At 53.3% G+C, this 18662-nt stretch overlaps 1 protein-coding gene across 2 annotated transcripts in view; it reads left to right on the top strand.

The window, feature by feature from the left end:
• Nucleotides 1-18662, top strand: part of KIAA1671 (KIAA1671 ortholog) — a 192799-nt gene that overhangs the window by 163337 nt on the left and 10800 nt on the right. For both annotated transcript variants that reach the window (XM_087424041.1, XM_087424040.1), the window contains 4 exons: nt 9767-9885; nt 12827-13088; nt 15762-15936; nt 17679-17803. In XM_087424041.1, coding sequence (XP_087280167.1) covers nt 9767-9885; nt 12827-13088; nt 15762-15936; nt 17679-17803 — 681 coding nt within the window. The remainder of the gene's footprint in view (nt 1-9766; nt 9886-12826; nt 13089-15761; nt 15937-17678; nt 17804-18662) is intronic.

The following is an 18662-nucleotide window of genomic DNA, read 5'->3' as shown; positions in this document are numbered from 1 at the left end:
AAAATAAAAATAGAACCACCCTGGCTGTTCTGCTTTCACTGTTTGTCAGCGCACTGAACATGACATTTTAGAAAAAAGATTTCTTTTAAAAAGTACCAAAAATGAAATTTTAAGGGCATACATAAAAACTAACAGTCCTGCGATATATCAAGAGAGCTTGAGTAAACAGAGCATCATTCACAGACATTAGACAGGGGCAGGGGAACATTTATGGGTTCATTCACTCGTTCATGCGTCCGTCCATACATTATCAGTTGCTTTCCAACCACTGTTTCTGTCTGTTAACTTGGTGCTGAGGTTTGAGGGTGGACAGACCCAGTGCCTGTCCTCAGGGAGCTCCAGTTTGGAGCAGACAGTCAAACAAGCAGTACACACAGCCCAGCACAGTAAGTTCTATGATGGGCTAAGCACAGAGGGCTCTGTGGGGTCCCAGGGAGAGACCTAGCCCAGCAGCAGATAGAGGCAATCAGGAGAGGCTTCCTGGAGGAGTTAACGCCTGAGCTGTGTTTTAAGGACACATTCTAAGCAGACCTGGGGCCAGCACTGGCCAGCGGCTGACAGACTGTGCCAAGAAGTCTCCCAGAGGGGCATTTCCTGGGTGGTTACAGCAGGAATTGTTAGAGAGTGGGGTAATAGGCCATAGACTCGGAGACTGACCCCCTGGGTTTGAATCGGGCTTCTCCGCTCACTTGTGAGACCCTGGGCAAGTCGCTTCACCTCTCTGTGCCTTAGTCTTCTCATCTGGAAAGTGGAGTAATAACAGTACCCGCCTCTTAGGGTTGTTGGGAGGACTCAATGTGGCAGTTTGGCACACAGGAAGGGTCATAGAAGTGGTTGTTGTTGCTACTGTTCACCTGTGAAATGGGGAGATCAGGAATATTTACTATGGAAATTCAGCTAGATGGTCCAGGTAAGGAATTTGGTGTGGTCCCAGGCATACAGTTGATGCTCCTTAAGTGTTCATAGCATGCTTACCACCTCCTTGCCCACCTCTGACCCCCAGAGCACAGGCCCCACAGTGCTCGCTGGGCTTCTTGAGTCTGGGGGAACCCCGCCTCTGAGGCTGACCGGAGCCTGGGCACCCAGCCCAGCTGTCGTTTCTATTTATAGCCTCAGAGACTGTCGGGAGAGCCAGGAAGGCCTCACTCCGGAGCCTTGTCGGGCACTCCCAGCCGAAACCAAACACGCCTCCTGAGGACCAGCTGCAAATGTGTGTCCCTGTCACTTTGGGTGACACACTTGCCTCCTGGAGACAGCGTGTCTGCCAGAGCCGTCCTTTTGCAGCCTGCGCACCCTGGTGGATGGCTCAGGCCTGGAGGGCGACAGTTCTGCTGGGCAGAGCTGGGGTCCAGTTCATTTCGTGATGGGGGGTAGCTGACCAGTGTCCGGGTCGAGGGAGATGCTCAGGGCTCTGGTCCAGGCAGCCCCTTTGCTCTCAGCTGCATGCTGGGCCTGTTAGGCCTCCTTAGGGCCTGATAGGACATTGTGCGAGTGTTTGTTAAAATGATGTGTTTTGGGAACTAACCAGCGGACGTCATCATCGTCATCAGATCAACTGGCCTCTGTTCAGCACTTGCCGTGTGCCGGTGAGTGCAGGCTCTCACCAGACGTTCTACAGAATCCTCCCGACACCACTAAGCATCCTCTCCATCCCCGTTTTACAGATGGGAAAGTCACGGTTTTGAGAGGTTCCAGCACAGCTAGCAAAAGGCACAACTGGCTTTGCCCCAGTCCGTCCAGTCTTAGAACCTGTGACTCGTGAGGGCCCTGGGGTAGGTTAATTTTGCATCTGCAACCTAAACGTTTGTGGTTTCGGTTGCTAATCACCGGGGACTGTTAGCTTATCCATAGGGTGTTGGTAAAAACTGACTTCATTCAAGCCTCAAAGTGTGGACAGTGTCGTTTCACCATCAGTTAGGTGGGCAAACCCGTCAGGGTGTGAACAGTCGTGTCACAGTCGCTCTCGTGTCTAAGGGGAATGAACCAGACCCTCCTCACTGGGAACGGGGAACGGCAGACAGTTCACACAGGCAGGCGTGGTGGGCACCGGACATCAGCCGGCAGGCAGAGGTTGGCTGTCAGGCTGCAGCGGGCCACCGAGACCTTCCATCCCTGGCTGCTGACTCACTGAGAGGGGAAACTGAGGCTCAGAGAGGGGGAAGGCCTTGCTCGAAGTCATCCAGAGATGGAGCCGGAGCTGGGACTGGCACCTGTGCTCACGACGGGTCAGGGGATGGAGTCCGGGGACAGGTGTGTTCCTGTGGGCGGAGCCACAGCACGGCAGGCCAGGGGGGCCCGTCCAGCCCCCTCCTTCTGATGCCCGGGCACACCTCCTTCTCTATCTCTCTGTCACTCTCGCCCCGTGCGTCTCTCTCTGTGTGTTTCCCAGTTGTGGTCGTGTTCTCTTTGTTTCTGTCTTTGTTCTGGCTGCTTCTCTCTCTGCCTCCATTTGCCTCCATCTGTCTCTCTGTCTGTCCGTCACCCTCTCTACTCTCCCTCCCCCACCCTAAGCTTGCCACCAACCTCAGAGATGACCTCCAGACCTTCCTGCCCCACCGAGCGATGCCCACAGCGTGTCCTTAGTAGACGCCAGCCAGGTGACCAGCACTCACACCCTGAGCTGTGCCCCCATCCATTTCCCCATCTGTAAAATGGTCATTGAGGACCCAGCAGAGCTCTCCGTGTCAAGCGGGAGCCAGGAGAGTGCAGCGGCTTTGGGGACCTCAGGCCTGGACATGAGGCAAACCCAGCTCCACTACTTTCTAACTGTGTGACCTTGGGCATGTCAGCTCACCTCTCTGGGCCTCAGTCTCCTTCCCTGTAAAATGGGTCCACGATGGTTCCTACTGCATAGAGTTGTTAAGAGCGTTAAATGGCAAAGTGAATGGTGCATCGTCAATGTGCAATAGTGTTAGCCCTCAATATTATTGTGGCTGTTACTGCTCAGCCATGTGCAGGTCTGACCCAGACATAGGATGGGAAGGTGCAGCAGGCCCTCAGGGGCAGTGAGACAGGGCAAGTGTCACCCATGCCAGCCTGGGACCGGTGACCACACAGCTCCCTGCGCGGCTGGGAGTGTAGGGTTGCAGAGGGGGATGGGCGCACGTCTTGAGTTGCTCGGAACTGCTCTGTCAGCTGGGGGCCACCCAGCCTGCCCTGACTCAAGGCTCTTTCTTAGGAGGATATGTCAAACACCCCAAAATACATGCAGGCGTCATGTTTCCTCCTTTCCCCGCCCCCTCGCTCACTACATTCCCTTTTCTGGTTAAGAAGCTCATACCTACTTGCTGCAACAAAGTTATTTTCAGAAACATATTCCTCCAACAAACATTTATTCAACAACTACTGTAGGCCAGGCATTGTCATTAGTGCTGGGGTACAGCAGTGGACGGAACGGCCAACGGTTTAAAGGGTATAGATCAGAGATCAGCAAACAGCTGCCTGTGGGCCAGGTCGCCAGCCACCTGTTTGTGAATAAAGTCTTATTGGAACATGGCCACGCACTCGCACTTACACACTGTCTGTGCCCCTTTCGTGTAACAGTGGCAGAGTGGGGCAGTTGGGACAGAGACCGTATGGCCCACAAAGCCAGAATATTTACTATCTGGCCCTTTACAGAAAAAGTTTGCTGGGCTGTGATATAGATTAGCAAATAAAGAACCCCCGTCTGATTTGTTCTTAATTCATGATGTGTACAATATGATAGGATTGGAAATATGGACATCAAACCTTTAATTGTATCATCTGATTATATTGGGATATAAAATTACCAGTGTGGACACGAAGTTAAATCATCATCAATAATAAAAAGACAGCCTCTTGTCTCCCCACAGACAGCACCACTGTTAACAGTTTGCTGTGGAACCTCCCAGAAGTTTTCCTTTGCTTATACTCACATACATTTATGTGTTTGTTTTTATAAAACTGGTATCATAACACACATGCTGTTTTGTTACCTTTTTTTTTTTTTTTTTTGATTTTCTGGTAGAAGACATCTTTCTGTGACAGTAAATATTCTTTCTGAACATCGTTTTCCTTGGCTGTGTTTACTCCGTTGTGTGGATACCCCGTATTATATGTCACCAGTCCCCATCTTACTGGACATTTAGGTCATTGCCCATATTTTGCAATGCTTTTTCTAGTATTTTGCGATATTTGCTATCCTGCAGGGAACGTCCGTGTTCATGGATCTTGGCGAGCGTGTCTAATGATTTTCTTGAGATAAACTTCTGGAACTAAATTGCTGAGTGGAGGGTATGCACGTTTTAAATTTCAGGATACGTGTTACGGCTTGTTTAAACACAGCCCTTAAGGGCGTCTGTTGGCCTGGTCTCCCCAGCCTGGGTGTCACAGAGCTGTCCCTTGTAGGCCCTGAGCTGAGGCCGTCGTGTTTGCCTGCAAGACAAGGGCCCGGGGTGTTCACCCCTCACTGGCTGGTCCCAGCAAGTGGTTTTTAAACCCGCCAAGCTCTTGAGGCTTTTAGAGCATTCTAATGTGCATTTCCTCATCAGAGCCTCTGGAAGCATCCTGAGAAAGGTGGGAGCAGGGGGATGTTGGAGGTGGGTGGAGGGCTGAGATAGGAGCCCAGAAACCTGGGTTCCGGTCCCTCCAGGGCTGCCTCTTACTCATCGTAGGAACTAAGAGCCGCACAGCAATTCCTGTCTCTGCGCCTCAGTTTCTCATCTGAAAAGGGCCAACGGAATGGACCCGAGGGTCCTTGTGGACCTCAGTGATAAGATCTGATGATCCTCGTCTGACCAAGGACAGCTGAACTATTGGGGATGGTTGATATCCATCAGGCGTGGGTGTCAGGCCGGCTCGTGACCCAAATGGACGACTAACTCGGACGTGCGTGTTCCTCAGACGATGCCTCTTCTTTGGTCCGTTGTGTATTTCCAGACTACCTTGTAGATGTCTGTGCCCGCAGGCAGCGAGGGTTTTTATAGCAGCCTGTAGGCAAAACTGAATCGGAAGACCATCCCACCTTATAAAATATCTGACTAATAAAATATCACCTAATAAAAAATCTGACTTGTAGAAAGTTTGTAGAAGAGTTTCGGGCTCTTTTTTTGGTTCACCTTGAGGCCTCGTAGCCCTGGGAGTGAAGCTCGAGGCTTGCTGATTTGAAGTGCTGCCAGGGTCTGCTGGAGCGATGAGACGTGAATAATTTGCTGTGTGCACAAGGTTACCAAGATACTAACTGGAGAGAGCGCTGGTAAACAGCTTGCTTTCTTAAGCCTCATTTTCAAGATGAATTCCCTTAGATAACCCTAACCCCTGAATTACTCCAAATTTGGGGGTCTGTGTTAAAGCATAGGGACTGAGATGGCTTTTGAGCAAATACTCAACATCTGCTTTGTCTGGCCACTGAGGCACAGAGAGGTTAAGTAACTTGCCCAATGTCACACAGCTACTGTGTGATGGAGCCTAGATTTAAACCCAGACATTCTGGCTCCAGAAACAGTACTGGTCCAGGGGAGGCTGAAAAGAAACAGGTCAGTTGTAATCATTACACTGTGGGAAGTTCTACAGCAGTGCTCTCTGCTAGAAACTTTCTGCAATGATGGAAATGTTCTGTATCTGTGCTGTTCAATGCGTAGCCACATCTGGCTGTGGAGCCCTTGAAATGTGGCTGGTGCCACTGAGGAACTGGATTCTTCTTATTTTTAAATTTTAATTAATTTAAGTTAAACTGAAATGGCCACATCTAGCTAGCAGCTATCATATTGGATAGCAAGATATAGAGACTGGAAGTCTAGGGGATGGTGGTTGCTGGAGAGCTCCTGAGCCAGTCGTGGAGGTGGGGGGAGGGGGTAGTTCAGGGAAGGCTTCCTGGAAGAAGAGCCATCAAAGTTGAAATCTGGATGTGGGCCAGGAGGTGGTGGCTTCTCCAGAAGGTCTGGAGGGGAGGGAGAGTGGACTGAGGAATGTGAGGGGGAAAGCTGGCTGGAGCAGCCAGAGGGGGGCCTGGGAGGGACTGGGGAGGCGGGAGGGGCCGGGGACGGTGGGGAAGGAGCCCCACTCATGTAGGGCCCACAAGCCATCCTTAAGGTGTTTGGCCTTGACCCAGAGGGACATGGGGAGCTATTGAAGGTTTCTGAGCAGGGACCCTGAAGGCTTAGATTTTGGTTTTGGAAACTGTAATGGGAAGAAAATCTATGGGAGGGGGCCAGAGGTGAGGGAGGCAAGGAGACCCTGGAGCTGGCGGTGGCTGGACGGAATGTTCCGGAAGGAAACTTTGAAGGACTTGGGGATGGATAGGTTGATTCGACACGGGGCTGAGAGTGGCAGAGGAGTCAGGATCCTGCGTCTGGCGTTAGTGGTGGAGGGAGAGGATTTCCATTCCTGCTGGTGGGATTCCAGACCCCTGAGGGCCACAGACGGCCGTGGGTGGAGGCCGATGTATTGTTGCCGAGCACCGTTTACGCCCCCCAGAGCCCTCCGAAGGAGGTCAGGAAGCCGTTCCCCTGCCTCCTGCCCTGATCCCACCCCCGGCCTCCCCCACGGAGCCTGCCCTTCTGGCTTCCAGAGGCCCCACCTGCCCGTCCCTTCCTCCCTCGCTGGGAGAGATCCCTGAGAGACCTGAGAGAACTGAGAGATCCCTGAGAGACCTGAGAGCACTGAGAGATCCCTGCCTCTCGGGGTGTTGAGGACCCGAGAAGAATCACGCTTTGCCGAGGGCCCGCCCCCTGCCTGACCCTGGGGAGGCCGTGACAGTGTGCCGATGACGGCGGCTCCCGTCTCCTGGGCTTCATGCTTTCCGGAGAATACCTCCTTGAAGCCTTGAAAGAAGCCTTGTTTTTCCAAAGAGGAAACTGAGGCTTGATGGGTGAGCCTCTTGGCCGGGCCACGCAGCTGGGGTGGAGCCGAGACAGCAAGCCCCCCGAGGTGCAGACTGTCCCTGGGCGGTCACCCCGCTGCCTTCCGCTGAGCTTAGCACAGCCAGGGCACAGGCCCTGCATCCAGCTTGCCGCCGTCTGCAGACTGCTCTGGACAGTGGTGTCGGGGCTCTGGCCTCTGGGTCTGACCACGTAGGGGTTAAGTTAGGCTGATTCTGTGACGTCTTTGAAAACGCTAAGCAGCTGGGAGCACGCTCAGATGCCCACTTCTAGTCCTGGCCCAGGGAGAATTCTCTTGAGGGTGCCAGGCATCTGAGAATGTCAGGTGATCTTTCAACGGAAAAGCATCCAAGTTTCCCCCCGTGGGACTGACTTCATCCTTGACGTGCTAACAGCCACCCCCACGTGCTGCCCGTGGGCTTGGAGATCGGGCTCACTGTCCCCAGGCTGGCTTGCTCTTCAGGAGCCAGAGCCTTACAAATATGCTACCCCCCAACCTGGTGATTCTATACTAGGGCTTTCTCCTGGGGGAATCATCACAGAGATGTGTCACTTTAGCCTCAAGGATGTTCGTCATCTTGTTGACTGTAGCAGTGAAAAATAATCAGCAACCTAAATGCCCAGCACTTGGGGATTGTTGAATGAACGATGCTGCATCCATCCAGTGGACTGTTCTTCAGCCATTAAAGATGATGATGCAGATGAATTGGCCGGGGGAAATTCTGGACAGGACTATGCCAGGATATTGTCACTGGGTGATGGATTGTTTTAAAACGTTATTCCTTGTGCTTTTCTATCATTTCTAAATGTTTTACAATGAGCGTGTATTATTTTGGTAACTAGAAGAAGAAAAGGGATCTGCCGACAGTAGCCTTGGGGTTGCTTGGACAGTGGCTGTTATGAGGGTCTACAAGTGTGGCTGTTTACCAGAGGGGACCGAGAGGTTTGTTCTGAATTCCCGTCCTTGCATACACTTTGCCTACAGCACCCCCTTGAACATCGTGGGTTTATGCAAGTGTCCCCAAGAGGTGAGAGAAAGACTGGGGCAGGAGGTAGGCATTGATGGGGCATTTCCTGAGGGCCAGGCCCTGTACTTGGAGCTGCCATGTGAGTCCTCTCATTGGCATCCGTGTCCTTGGGGGGACCACCGTTTCCTCGCTGAATCCTGTCACTTCTCTGTGTCCCAGAGAGGCAGGCAAAGGCCCTGAGGTCACAGAGCGAAGCTCTTCCCCAGGCACTTGGTCGTTCTGCTGGACCATATATGCTAGCTCTGCTAAGGATGGTTCCATAGAAGCTGTGAAGAGGTGTGATCCCCATGCCTGGGAGGAAAAGGAACTGCTGAGGGTCACCCACCTCCACTAAGCACCTACTGGGCGCCAGGCAGGCTCTGCGTGGGGAACAAAGATGATGGAGTGTCCAACCCTGAAGGGTGCATCAACTGAGTTACAGAATCTCAGGGGCTGCACCTGTGTTGTGACCCCCCACCCTCGGTTCCCCAGTGCCTGGCACATAGTAGGTCCTCAGTAAATATCTGTTGAGTAAATAACTTCTATGGCAGACCTTACCTGGTACGACGATGAGTCCAGAGCAGGCAGAAGAGTTCAGAAGGAGAGACCACTGTGGGTTGCAATGGCTTGAGTGGGAAGGATGGATAGGAAGAGGGAACAGCCCAAGCCAAGCCACAGAGGCCAAGATGTGAGGACTGTGTGAGGTGCAGTGACTATGTCAGGGAGAGTGGGATGGAGGGTTGTTTGGGGCAGGGGTGGAAGATGGGACCAGACACGAAATTTGGCTCCATCACAAGGGGTGTTGGATTTCAGCAGGAGGACAGTAGGGAGCGTGGGAGGTTTCTGAGCAGGAGATGAATGCTCTGAAGCACATTCAGCAGAATATGCCTCCTGACCGCCAATGGAGCATGAGGGGTGAAGATGCTCCCTGTTGGTCTTTCTGGAATTGGGGCAAGGCTGCTCTCACCCCCATCTTCCATATTCCTCATCCACTGGCCCCCGGTCATCAGAAGATGGTGACTAGGAGCCTCCTTCACAGCTCAGAAGCCGAGGCCATTTGAATCGTGCCGGTGGCCGGCCACAGGGTTGGAGTTTCGGTTTTGCCTTGAGTGCTCCAGCTTCTCCCGAGAGGACACGTTAGGGAAGCCAGCTGTTCAGTCGCTTAGTGGGGATCTGTGGGCTGCCCCCCGTGGGCCAGGCACTGGGCTCAGCCCTGCGGCCAGTTCTGTGGTGCCTGGTGCCCAGCCGAGGGCAGAGACCGGTAACCAAGCAGGTAGTGACAGAACCGAGGGATCCAGGCTGCGTGGCTCGAGTTCCAGGTTTGAGTTCCACTTTGCATTTACTGGTTATTTTATTTGGGGTGTGACAGTTCACCTCCCTCAGCCTCAGCGTTCGCATCTGTAAAACGGGATTGTAGTGAGCCCCGCCTCACAGGATGGCCGTGGGACTGCAGTTCAGCCAGGGGATTGGTAAACAGCTTGGTCCACACAGGGCACAATGCTCCACAGATGCTACTGATGGGGAAGCACGGCGGTGGGGGACCTGGGTTGGGGGAGCCACGGGGTGCCCTAAACCAGACTGAGTCCTGGGAGCACTGAAGATGGAGAGAAGTTCGGCTGGGCTGCAGGGTGAGGTGGAGAGAGGGGCTCTGCGGAGGGCAGGGGGTCACCCAGCAGGACCCCGCGTGCCGGAGAGGGTGACTCCTTCATCCCAGTTTACCCGGCTTTAGCCCTGACATCCTGGGCAAGCCCAGACGGTTGGTCACCCTAGTGCCCAGCAAGACGTTGGGACCCACCTCTGAGAGCATTAGGGAGCTGGGGCAGGTTTGACTGGGGTGATGTGACACGATTTGTATCAGCCCTGACTGGAGTTCCGAGCATTTCCCCAGATAGAAACCTCTCGTCTGGTCTGTCCTCACAGGACCAGCTGAAGCAGTGTTTCTCCAGGCGGCCGCCCGAGCCCAGGGACACCGACACCCTCGTGCAGGAGGCTGACAGCCAGTATGGGACGTGGACGGACCCGCGCCAGAGCGGGGAGAGGTAGGGTGCGGGCTCCTCGCTGTGGGCTGGGGCGTCTGGGTGGGGGTCAGTGTGGCCGCCCGCGTCCTGATTTCTAGATTACTGGGACCAGTTTTGTCTGTAGTTGTAGAGTAAACCATTCTTATTACGAAAAAAGAAATTTAGAAAGCATAAAGCAAATGATATATGAAATGTCCAGAATAGGCAAATCCAGAGAGACAGAAAGCAGATTAGTGGTTGTGGGGCTGGGGGGAGGGGGACCGGGGAGTGACTGCTTTTGGGGTGATGAGGATGTTCTAGACCTGCCTAGTGCTGATGGTTGCACAACATTGTGAATGTTCTAAATGTCACTAATGGTAAATTTTATGTGTATTTTACCACAATAAAAAAAATTAACAAGAAGATGAAAACCCCCTGTAATTCCAGCACACAGATAGCACCTTCATTAATGGTTTTTATTGTATGTCTTTCTAGACTTGTTTCAATATCTGTGTGTGTGTGTGTGTTTACAGATATAGGAACATGTTAATCACATTGCTTTATAAGCTATGTCTGCATTTAATGTCAGGTATATTTTCCAGATGTTACGGTCCTCCTCCACAGACGTGGAATCATGCTTATAAAAACAGCCCAGGGTTACTGAGCATACGCACCAAGCCCTGTGGTGAGCACTTAAGTGTGTTAGCGTTTAATCCTGTTAGCCCATCTTGCAGAGGCGGAGACTGAGGCACCCCACTCATGGGTTGTTGGGAGGGTAACCCGTGCAGCAATTAGCATAGTTCCTGACACAGAGTAGGAGCTTTATACATTGCACCCGTTAATTGTTTTAAAAATGCAAGTTTTCTCTCCCCCTTGGGCGGGACCGAGCACAGTAGTGGCTTCGTGGACGCCCGGGGTGCACCTGCCGTGTTCCCAGCTCCTGCCTTCCCTAGCCGAGGGCTTGCGGGGTCGCGTGGTCAGAGAGACCCGGGTCGAACCTGGCGTGGCCACTTGCCAGCTGTCACTGTGTGACTCAGTTTTCTCATCTGTGGGTTTTATGCCCAGGGATGTGGTGTGACTACCCGTGAAGGCTTTCCCCCCTAACCTGTGAAATGGGTTTAGTTAGGGAGCTTACTTAAATTTCCCCAGAACCCTGCGAGAGCTCTGCCCTGCGGGTCTGGAAGCCTGGGTCTCCATCTTGCCCATCTTGCTGTGTGACCCTGGGAGGCCGGTCCTCCAGCCTCTGTTTCCCCAGCTCCTACAGGGAGCCTGTGAGAGTGGCCGCTGGGACCTGGGGTCTCCCGGTGGGTGGGCGCCCCCTGCTGTCGCCCAGAGGCACTGCAGCGCTCCTCCCAGGGTGATCCAGGAGCCGCTGTGCTCCCAGCCCTGGGCAGCGGCGCCCTCTGCTGCCTCTTTGGTGGTATTTCCCTCATTTTTTGTGGATTTGACTCAATCCCACCCCACACCCCGATATCCTGCCTGTTCCAAGTAATACAGTCATCCCAGAGCTGACAAGAAAGCATGGCTGTGCTCCCGCAGTGGAGCACAGTTTCTGCTCGAGGGTGCAGCTCGGGGGTCCTTCAGGGCAGACCGTCCTATCAGGGAGGTGGTGTCTGGCGTGCCCACCCGCCCCTCCTCAGGGTAAGGCTTCCCGTGCTCTTGACTTTGGTATTTATCTATTTATTTACTTACTTGCTTACTTTGTTTATTTGTTTATTTTTGTTTTTGTGAGGAAGATCAGCCCTGTGCTAACATCCGCCAATCCTCCTCTTTTTGCTGAGGAAGACTGGCCCTGAGCTAACATCTGTGCCCATCTTCCTCCACTTTATATGGGATGCTGCCACAGCATGGCTTGACAAGCGGTGCGTCGGTGCGCGCCCGGGATCTGAACCCGGGCTGCCAGCAGTGGAGCGCGTGCACTTAACCGCTATGGCACGGGGCCGGCCCCGGTATTTTTTTTAATAAGGAAGGGGAGCCTTTTTCATTGAATGGCTTGGTTTATTTATAAACTTTCTATCTTATGTGGTTCCCATTATCCACGCAGTGCTTGAACGCATTGTCATGGGGAGAAATTCCAGAAGTAGCAGAGGGTCAAGGACTTGGATTCTGGGGTCAGTTCTGTCCCCGTGGAGCTACTTCCCATCTCTGCCTCGGTTTCCTCATCTTTAGTGAGCTTAATATTTAATTTCCTGAGGTTGATCCTACCTCCTAGGATAGTGGAGGTTATAGGATTATAGGGTAAACTTCATAGGATTGTGGAGAGGATTAAATAACACAGTTTTTAGTGCATAGTAAGTACTCAGAAAATCTTTATTGAATGAGTGAATGAATGAGTGAATGAATAAATGAAACAGCGCAGAGGATTCCCCTGCCTCCCGCTTTTCCGAGTGTGACTGCTGGTAATTATTTGATGGACATCAGCGCCATCCAACAGGAATACAACTCAAGCTGCACGTGCGAGATGTGTGTAATTTAAAATGTCCTGGCAGCCACATCAAAGAGAAAGAAACAGATGAAGTTAATCTAACAATTTAATTTAAATAGCAATATTTTATTGAACACAATAGATCCGAAATATGATCGCTTCAATGTGTAACCAGTGTACAGAGTTATTAAGGAGAGGTTTTACCTGCTTTTTTCACCCAAAGTGCTGGGAGTCCAGTAAGCGCTGTAACTCGCAGCCCTCACTCGCCACGTTGCGAGGGCCCAATAGCCATGTGTGACCAGCGGCGCCCGTGTTGGACAGCGCGGGATGAGAGGGTCTGGAAGGGAACAGGAGTGGCTCCGCCCCTTCTGCACCTGTCCAGGTGTTGTGGATGCACCGTGATGGCACCTGGCTGTGCCCAAGAGGTTATCCTCCTGGGATGCTCTCTTGTTTCCTGGTGTGTAAAACTCACCCTGCTCTCTGCCGCCTCCTCTACTTGGAATTCAGGTCTCTGAAACGCCCCGCCCGACTGTGTCTCCCCTCCTTCCTTTCTCGTAGCTTGGCCCCTGAGTCCCCGTCCCCGTCCCCGGACAGCAGTGCCGCGTCAGCATGGAAACAGCCCCCCAGCAGCCGCTTGTCCTCACTGTCCTCCCAGACGGAGGCCACCTCGGCCGGGGACCAGCACGACTGCTCCAGAGACCGGCGCAGCACCAGCGCAGACCGCTCCAGCACTGACCTGGAGTCCACCGACGGGACAGACGGGCCGCCCCCACCGGACGCCTGCCCTGCCAAGAGAGCAGACGACTTCTCCTTCATCGATGTAAGTCGATCACTAGGAGCGTGTTGTGCAAACAGTCTTTTCTTCTTAAAGGGACACTCTAGCATCTCCCGGTGAATGGCCCCTCTCAGGGGTAGTATCTGTGTGCCAGGGACCCTTGTGGTGGGTGCAGAGGGCACAGGTTGAGACGGGATTACTGTCTGCCTGTGGCTTGGACCTGCCGTACACCCAGCTGTGTGTCTTGGGGCAAATGTCTTCACCTCTCTGAGCCTCAGCTCCCTCATCTGCTCATAACCAGCCCAGTGGACTCGACAGCCTTACATACAGTCACATGTTCAAATTAAAACTGGTCTGAGCCCCCACCTGTTAGGTAGGCGGGAGGTCTGGCCTCTCGTCCGGAGGGGTGGGGATCTGCCTGAGGTTTGCATTCCAGGTGTGCAGAGTCTGGAGTTGGCTCGGACTCATTCTGCTGGGTGTTCTCACCAAGGTCTGGCTTAGTGGGACCATGTCCCTGGTGCCAGGGAACCCAAGTCTCTCTGTAAACGGGTAGTGGTGATTCCAGGAAGGGGATCCCCCTCAGGCGTGGGCAGACCTCGTGTGGGTCCCCGAGGGCAGCCCCTACAACTCAACTCCCAGGTCCCAAGCAGAGCCACCCTCCAGGATGCCAACCGCTGGGGTCCAGCTGCCTCCTGCTCCAGCCCCTTCCAGTCCAGCACCTGTCCTCTGTCCCCCACCAAGGAACCCTGCCTGCAGGGGTCAGCTTTTCCTTTTCAGTCCTTGAAACGTGTGGGTCTCAGTATTCTCCTTCCCTGACAACAGGGCTACCCGCCCACCCTCCTGAGGATGCAACATCTAAATGACACAAAATCTAAAGGGACCTGCTCTCCTGGCAGTGAAGCCTCATGCCCACACTCGTAGGGATGGCCACTCAGATTCTCCCAGAGAAGGAACACCACCGCTTTGGGAGGGGGGCTTCCTCTGGGGCCTCAAAAGGGATTTCCCTCCTGAGTATGATCAGGGTCCCTCGCTGGCACCTCTGGATAAGGGCAGAGCAGGGAAAGACACAAGTTCAGTCTCCACTGGGGGACCGCGTTATATAAACACGGACGTGGCGTGAACTGGAAGGATTTAGTTAGGTAATGTATTCAGTTATTCATTCAAGAAACATTCATTGAGCTCCCGCCAAGTGCCAAGCTTAGCCCTGGCTTACGTGCTCGTATGATGTGACCGTGCCATAGCATCACTCTCTGTCCCTGCCTTCTAGAACACTAAGCAGCTCCTTCTCAGTGTCCATTATCAATAATAGCAGCAGCGTCAACAGCCACCGGTCACTGAATGTCGGCCCGTGGCCCACGCGCGTGCTAATAACCAAGAGGCGAAAAGTCTCGCTCTGTTTTGCAGATTAGGGAATTGAAGTGGCCATCGAGTGATTCATACGTTGGTGTCCCTAAGCACAGGCCTAGCTGCCTATTGAACGTGTCCTGAGGTCTACATGCGATGGCCACCGTGGTTTGAGTCTCCCGTGGGCGCTGTTTGGAGGCTGGAAGGGGAGGCGAGGCACTGAGGGATCTGGTTCCTGCACCAGCCTGAGGCTGCGAGGGGGCGCTGGGGAGCGGAACCGACTCCCCCTCGAGCCAGCTCCTCCACTGGTTCCCTCCTTCCTTCTCCGAGTCTGAGAAACTGGCCCTGTTTAGTGACCACCCAGAGAAGTGTGCCTTCTCTTGGGGGCGGAGACCCATGATTTCCATCTCTCCCAGCCCCGTACAAGTCGTCGTCTGTCCCCCACCTCCCGACACCATTGTGGCCGGTTTGGGAAACAGCTGTGCAAATATCAGCTGCCTCCCACGCCCCCAGTGGGGTGTCTGTCACTTACCAACTCTGGGAATTGACTCATTGAACTTAGCCATCATCGCTAATTTAAAAGGCCTCGGGTGACAGGATTTCTCCAAAGTGGACCAGAGAGGAAGAAACAAACCTCTCATGCAAGAATGTGAGCTGGCTGGGAAGAGAAGCCCCCGTAGTCACAGCTCTGGGCTGTGAGCCCTCGTCAGGCGCTGTCTGAAGTGAGGGTGTTCCCTGCCTGAGCTCACCGAATCTCTCAGCCACCCCAGGAGGGGGATCCTGGTATTATCCCCTTTTCACAAATAGGGGTGCCCAAGCTCAGAGAGGTGAAGTCCACTGCTCGAGGTCACACAGCTAGGATTTGAACCAAGCAGGATCTGAACCTGAGTTCCTAACTGGTTGCTGCCCCACTCCCACCTGCACCCTGAGTTACTGTGGGTAGAGGAAGGACCACAGTGAGAACCTCTCAGTGTGAATAAGGTGGTTGTAAGGATTTAATTAGATGATGTATTCAGTTATTCATTCAATAAACAAGCATTTATTGAGCTCCTGCTGCATACCAAGCATTGCTGTAGCTTACATGCTCATGTGGCGTCACCAGGAGGGGAAAGGCATTTGCACTGTGTGCCCCCTATGTGCCAGGCACTGTGCTAGGGCACCCCAGGTTCATATGGTTCTTGTAATCAGCCTACGTGGTATGTTTCATGGAGAAATTTAGGGTGTTGGTTACTATTTAAATGCAGAAACGCTGGCCCACGTACCACCTAAACAGCATCTCGTCTGTCATTGAAGCTACACACACCTCCCTTAGGTGCTGCCCTCAATTAATGGCTTCTCTGCTCTTTTTCCTCATCCTCCCTGCCGCTCCCAAAGCAAACCTCAGTCCTCGACTCAAGTGCCCTCAAGACCCGGGTGCAGCTCAGCAAGAAAAGCCGCCGCCGGGCTCCCATCTCCCACTCCCTCCGGCGCAGCCGAGTCAGCGAGTCGGAGAGCAGGTCTCCTTTGGAGGAGGAGGCCGACAGCACGTGGATGTTCAAGGACTCAACAGGTACGCCTTGCCCTCTCTCCTCCACAGATACCACATGGAACAGCAGGAAGGATTTAGGTTAGACACTGGGAAGGACTTCCTGACTTTGCAGGCTGTAGGATGTTAGAACACAATTATGTAGGAAGCTGTGATTTTTCATTCTACACAGCTTATTAGAAAGTAAGTTGAAAGGTTTTTGAGGGATGATATATTAATTGGGGCTCTGCAGGTTGAAAGGGACAGTGACACAACTTAATAGGGTTCAGGATTTCTTTTATCATCAAATTCACCCTCATAGTCTCTTTGGATTTGTTTGCTGGTCTTTTTCTAGATTCTCGAGTTGAAAGATCAGCTGATTTATTACGAGTCTTTTGTTTTCTAATAATTATTTAAGGCTACACATTGTCCTCTAAGGACTTCTTTGGCTGCATTCTGTATCAAAACCTGAGCTGAATCTTAAAGAGCAGATGGAATTAGCCAGGGAAGGGTATTCCAGACAGAAACATCTACAGGATGAAAGGGGCAGAAGTGTGGAAAGACCCTTCTGTGTGTGTGGCAGGGTCCGCTCTACGCAGTTCAGTGTTGCTCCAGCATAGCAGCCGAGAACGGCAGGAATCGTGCTGGAAAGGTAGGCAAGGGCCTACCCTGCTCAGAGAGTTGCGATTCCTTGCTAAGGAGTTAGACCTTATCTGTAGGAGGAGAGCCGCGGAAGAGTTTTAAGAAGAGACAAGATCTCTTCTTGTAATGGAAACCATAGCAGGTGACCCCACTACTCTACATGTGCATGGCCCTTAGTCCCCCAAAAGCTACTGTACGGGGTTTTATTCATTTGGGATTTGCTCCTGGCAAACAGGAGGATGTCAGACCAGGCTCTGGGCTGGGTGAGGGGCATAGGTTCTGACCAGATACCTTAAATAAATGCTCAGAGGGTTCTCTCTCCCTCTCCCATCTCATGTCTGTTATTAAAGGAAAAGTTTAAATGCCTGAGTAAGACTTCTCTCTGCACACTTCCTTGGCTTTCTGAGCCAAGTTCCACAGAGCTGCCTGGACCAAATAAAGACCAAAGTGGGGCTGAAAGCCCACACATACCCCCAGCTGGAGCATGGCGGCTGCCTTCTGGTTCCCAGCAGCCTTGAGGAACCAGCCAGGGTGGGGAAGCCTGGGGGGGGTGCTTTCTGAACACGCCCCAGTTGACTGCTTGGCCTGAGGCTCCAGAAGACCCAGCCTTGCCTCCGTCATCCCCATCCCCCCGCTCCTCACCGTGCCCAAGCCCATGTCTAGGTCTCCTGAGGGGTGGGGACAGGCAGCCCATTGCCCAGAAGTCTCACCTACGAGGCTGGAGCATGGCGATGGGGTTAAGTCCCGGAAAGGGGGGCTTGGGGTGAAGGAAAGGGGCTTCTGGTCCACTCTGGGCAGCTCTCCCACAAGACACACGAAGCCCTGCCTGCTCTCTTCTAAGAGCAAGACCCCAGCGCTTTGTGGGCTGAAAGGGCTTCTGTCTCTTTTCCTGCCTCTGCCAAAGAGCTCCTTCTATGTCCCTGACTTGGAACGAGCCAGGAGCCCAGGAGGGGGGTCTGCCCGTGTCAGTCCCAGGAGAAAACCCGTCCTGCCTCACTGTCAACAGTAAGGCACCTGAGTGTGTGCTCCTCTGTAAGATGGGCCCCTGATGCCTTCTGTGCAGGGCTGTTGTGAGGACTGCACTAGGGCCTGTGTATAATAAATGGCGGCTGCCAGTGACTTCTGTGCCCTTTCTTTTGCAACAGAAGAGAAGTCGCCCAGGAGGGAAGAGTCAGATGAGGAGGAGAAGCCGTCCAGGGCTGAGAGGACCCCGGTCAGCCATCCCCAGAGGATTCCCGTGTTTCCAGGCATGGACCCAGCAGTGCTAAAGGTACCAGACCTCGCGGCAGAGCCACCCTTGGCTGCGGGAACAAAAGAAGGGTTCCTAACCCTCCCGCCCACCCCCCCTCCTTCCTTCTTTCCTTCCCCTCTCTCATTTTTGAAATAGTTTAAGACTCATGAGAAGTTGCACAATTAGTATAGAGAGTTCCCATGTGCCCCTCACCCAACTTCTCCCAGTGATAACACCTCCCGTGACCATAGTACGTTATCAAAACCAGGACGTCAGCACAGTGCTGTGTACACTGCTGCCAACTTATCTGGGTTTCACCAGTGACCCTGTGTTTCCTAGTCTCCACTCTCTGTCTGTCTTCAGCCTCCAAACCCACTGCTCAGTTTGGTGTCGCAGCTGAGCCTCGATGTCCTCATCTGTAAAGTGGGCTGACAGTCCACTGTGGGCCTCAGGCCCAGCGCTGGCTGTCAGGGACACAGGAGTGAACAAACCCAGCCTGTGTCCTCGAGGAATCCGGCCTGCTGGGCATGGTAGGCACATAAAATGATAATTCCCATACCAAAGGCCACGGGAGCCAGCCCTGGAGCCATGTTACGCTCTCTTGAATGACAGCAGAATGCTGACTGGATTGTGGAATCCTGAGGGCAGGGCTGGGCCACCTCCCGCCTCCCCACCCCCAGCTCCACTGAGCATCTCTCAGTCCTGGGATGCAGCTCACACTTAATTCGGGCGAGGGAGGGGCCCTTTCTGCCCCCCTACCCTGGGCCAGGCACCACGCCCTTTTGCCCCCCACCCCTGGCAACCCCATGAAAGGTCACTCTTCCCTCCCATTTTATTGGAGAAGAAATGAAGGCGAAGAAGGCTGGTTGTTTGTGGGATTTCTCAACTGGATACTCCA

The sequence above is a fragment of the Ceratotherium simum genome, chromosome 35 (assembly GCF_057802395.1).
Source record: "Ceratotherium simum simum isolate JZ-2026a chromosome 35, ASM5780239v1, whole genome shotgun sequence".
Lineage (NCBI taxonomy): Eukaryota > Metazoa > Chordata > Mammalia > Perissodactyla > Rhinocerotidae > Ceratotherium > Ceratotherium simum.
The sequence above is the reverse complement of the archived record's forward strand: the minus strand, read 5'-3'. Positions and strand labels throughout refer to the sequence as shown.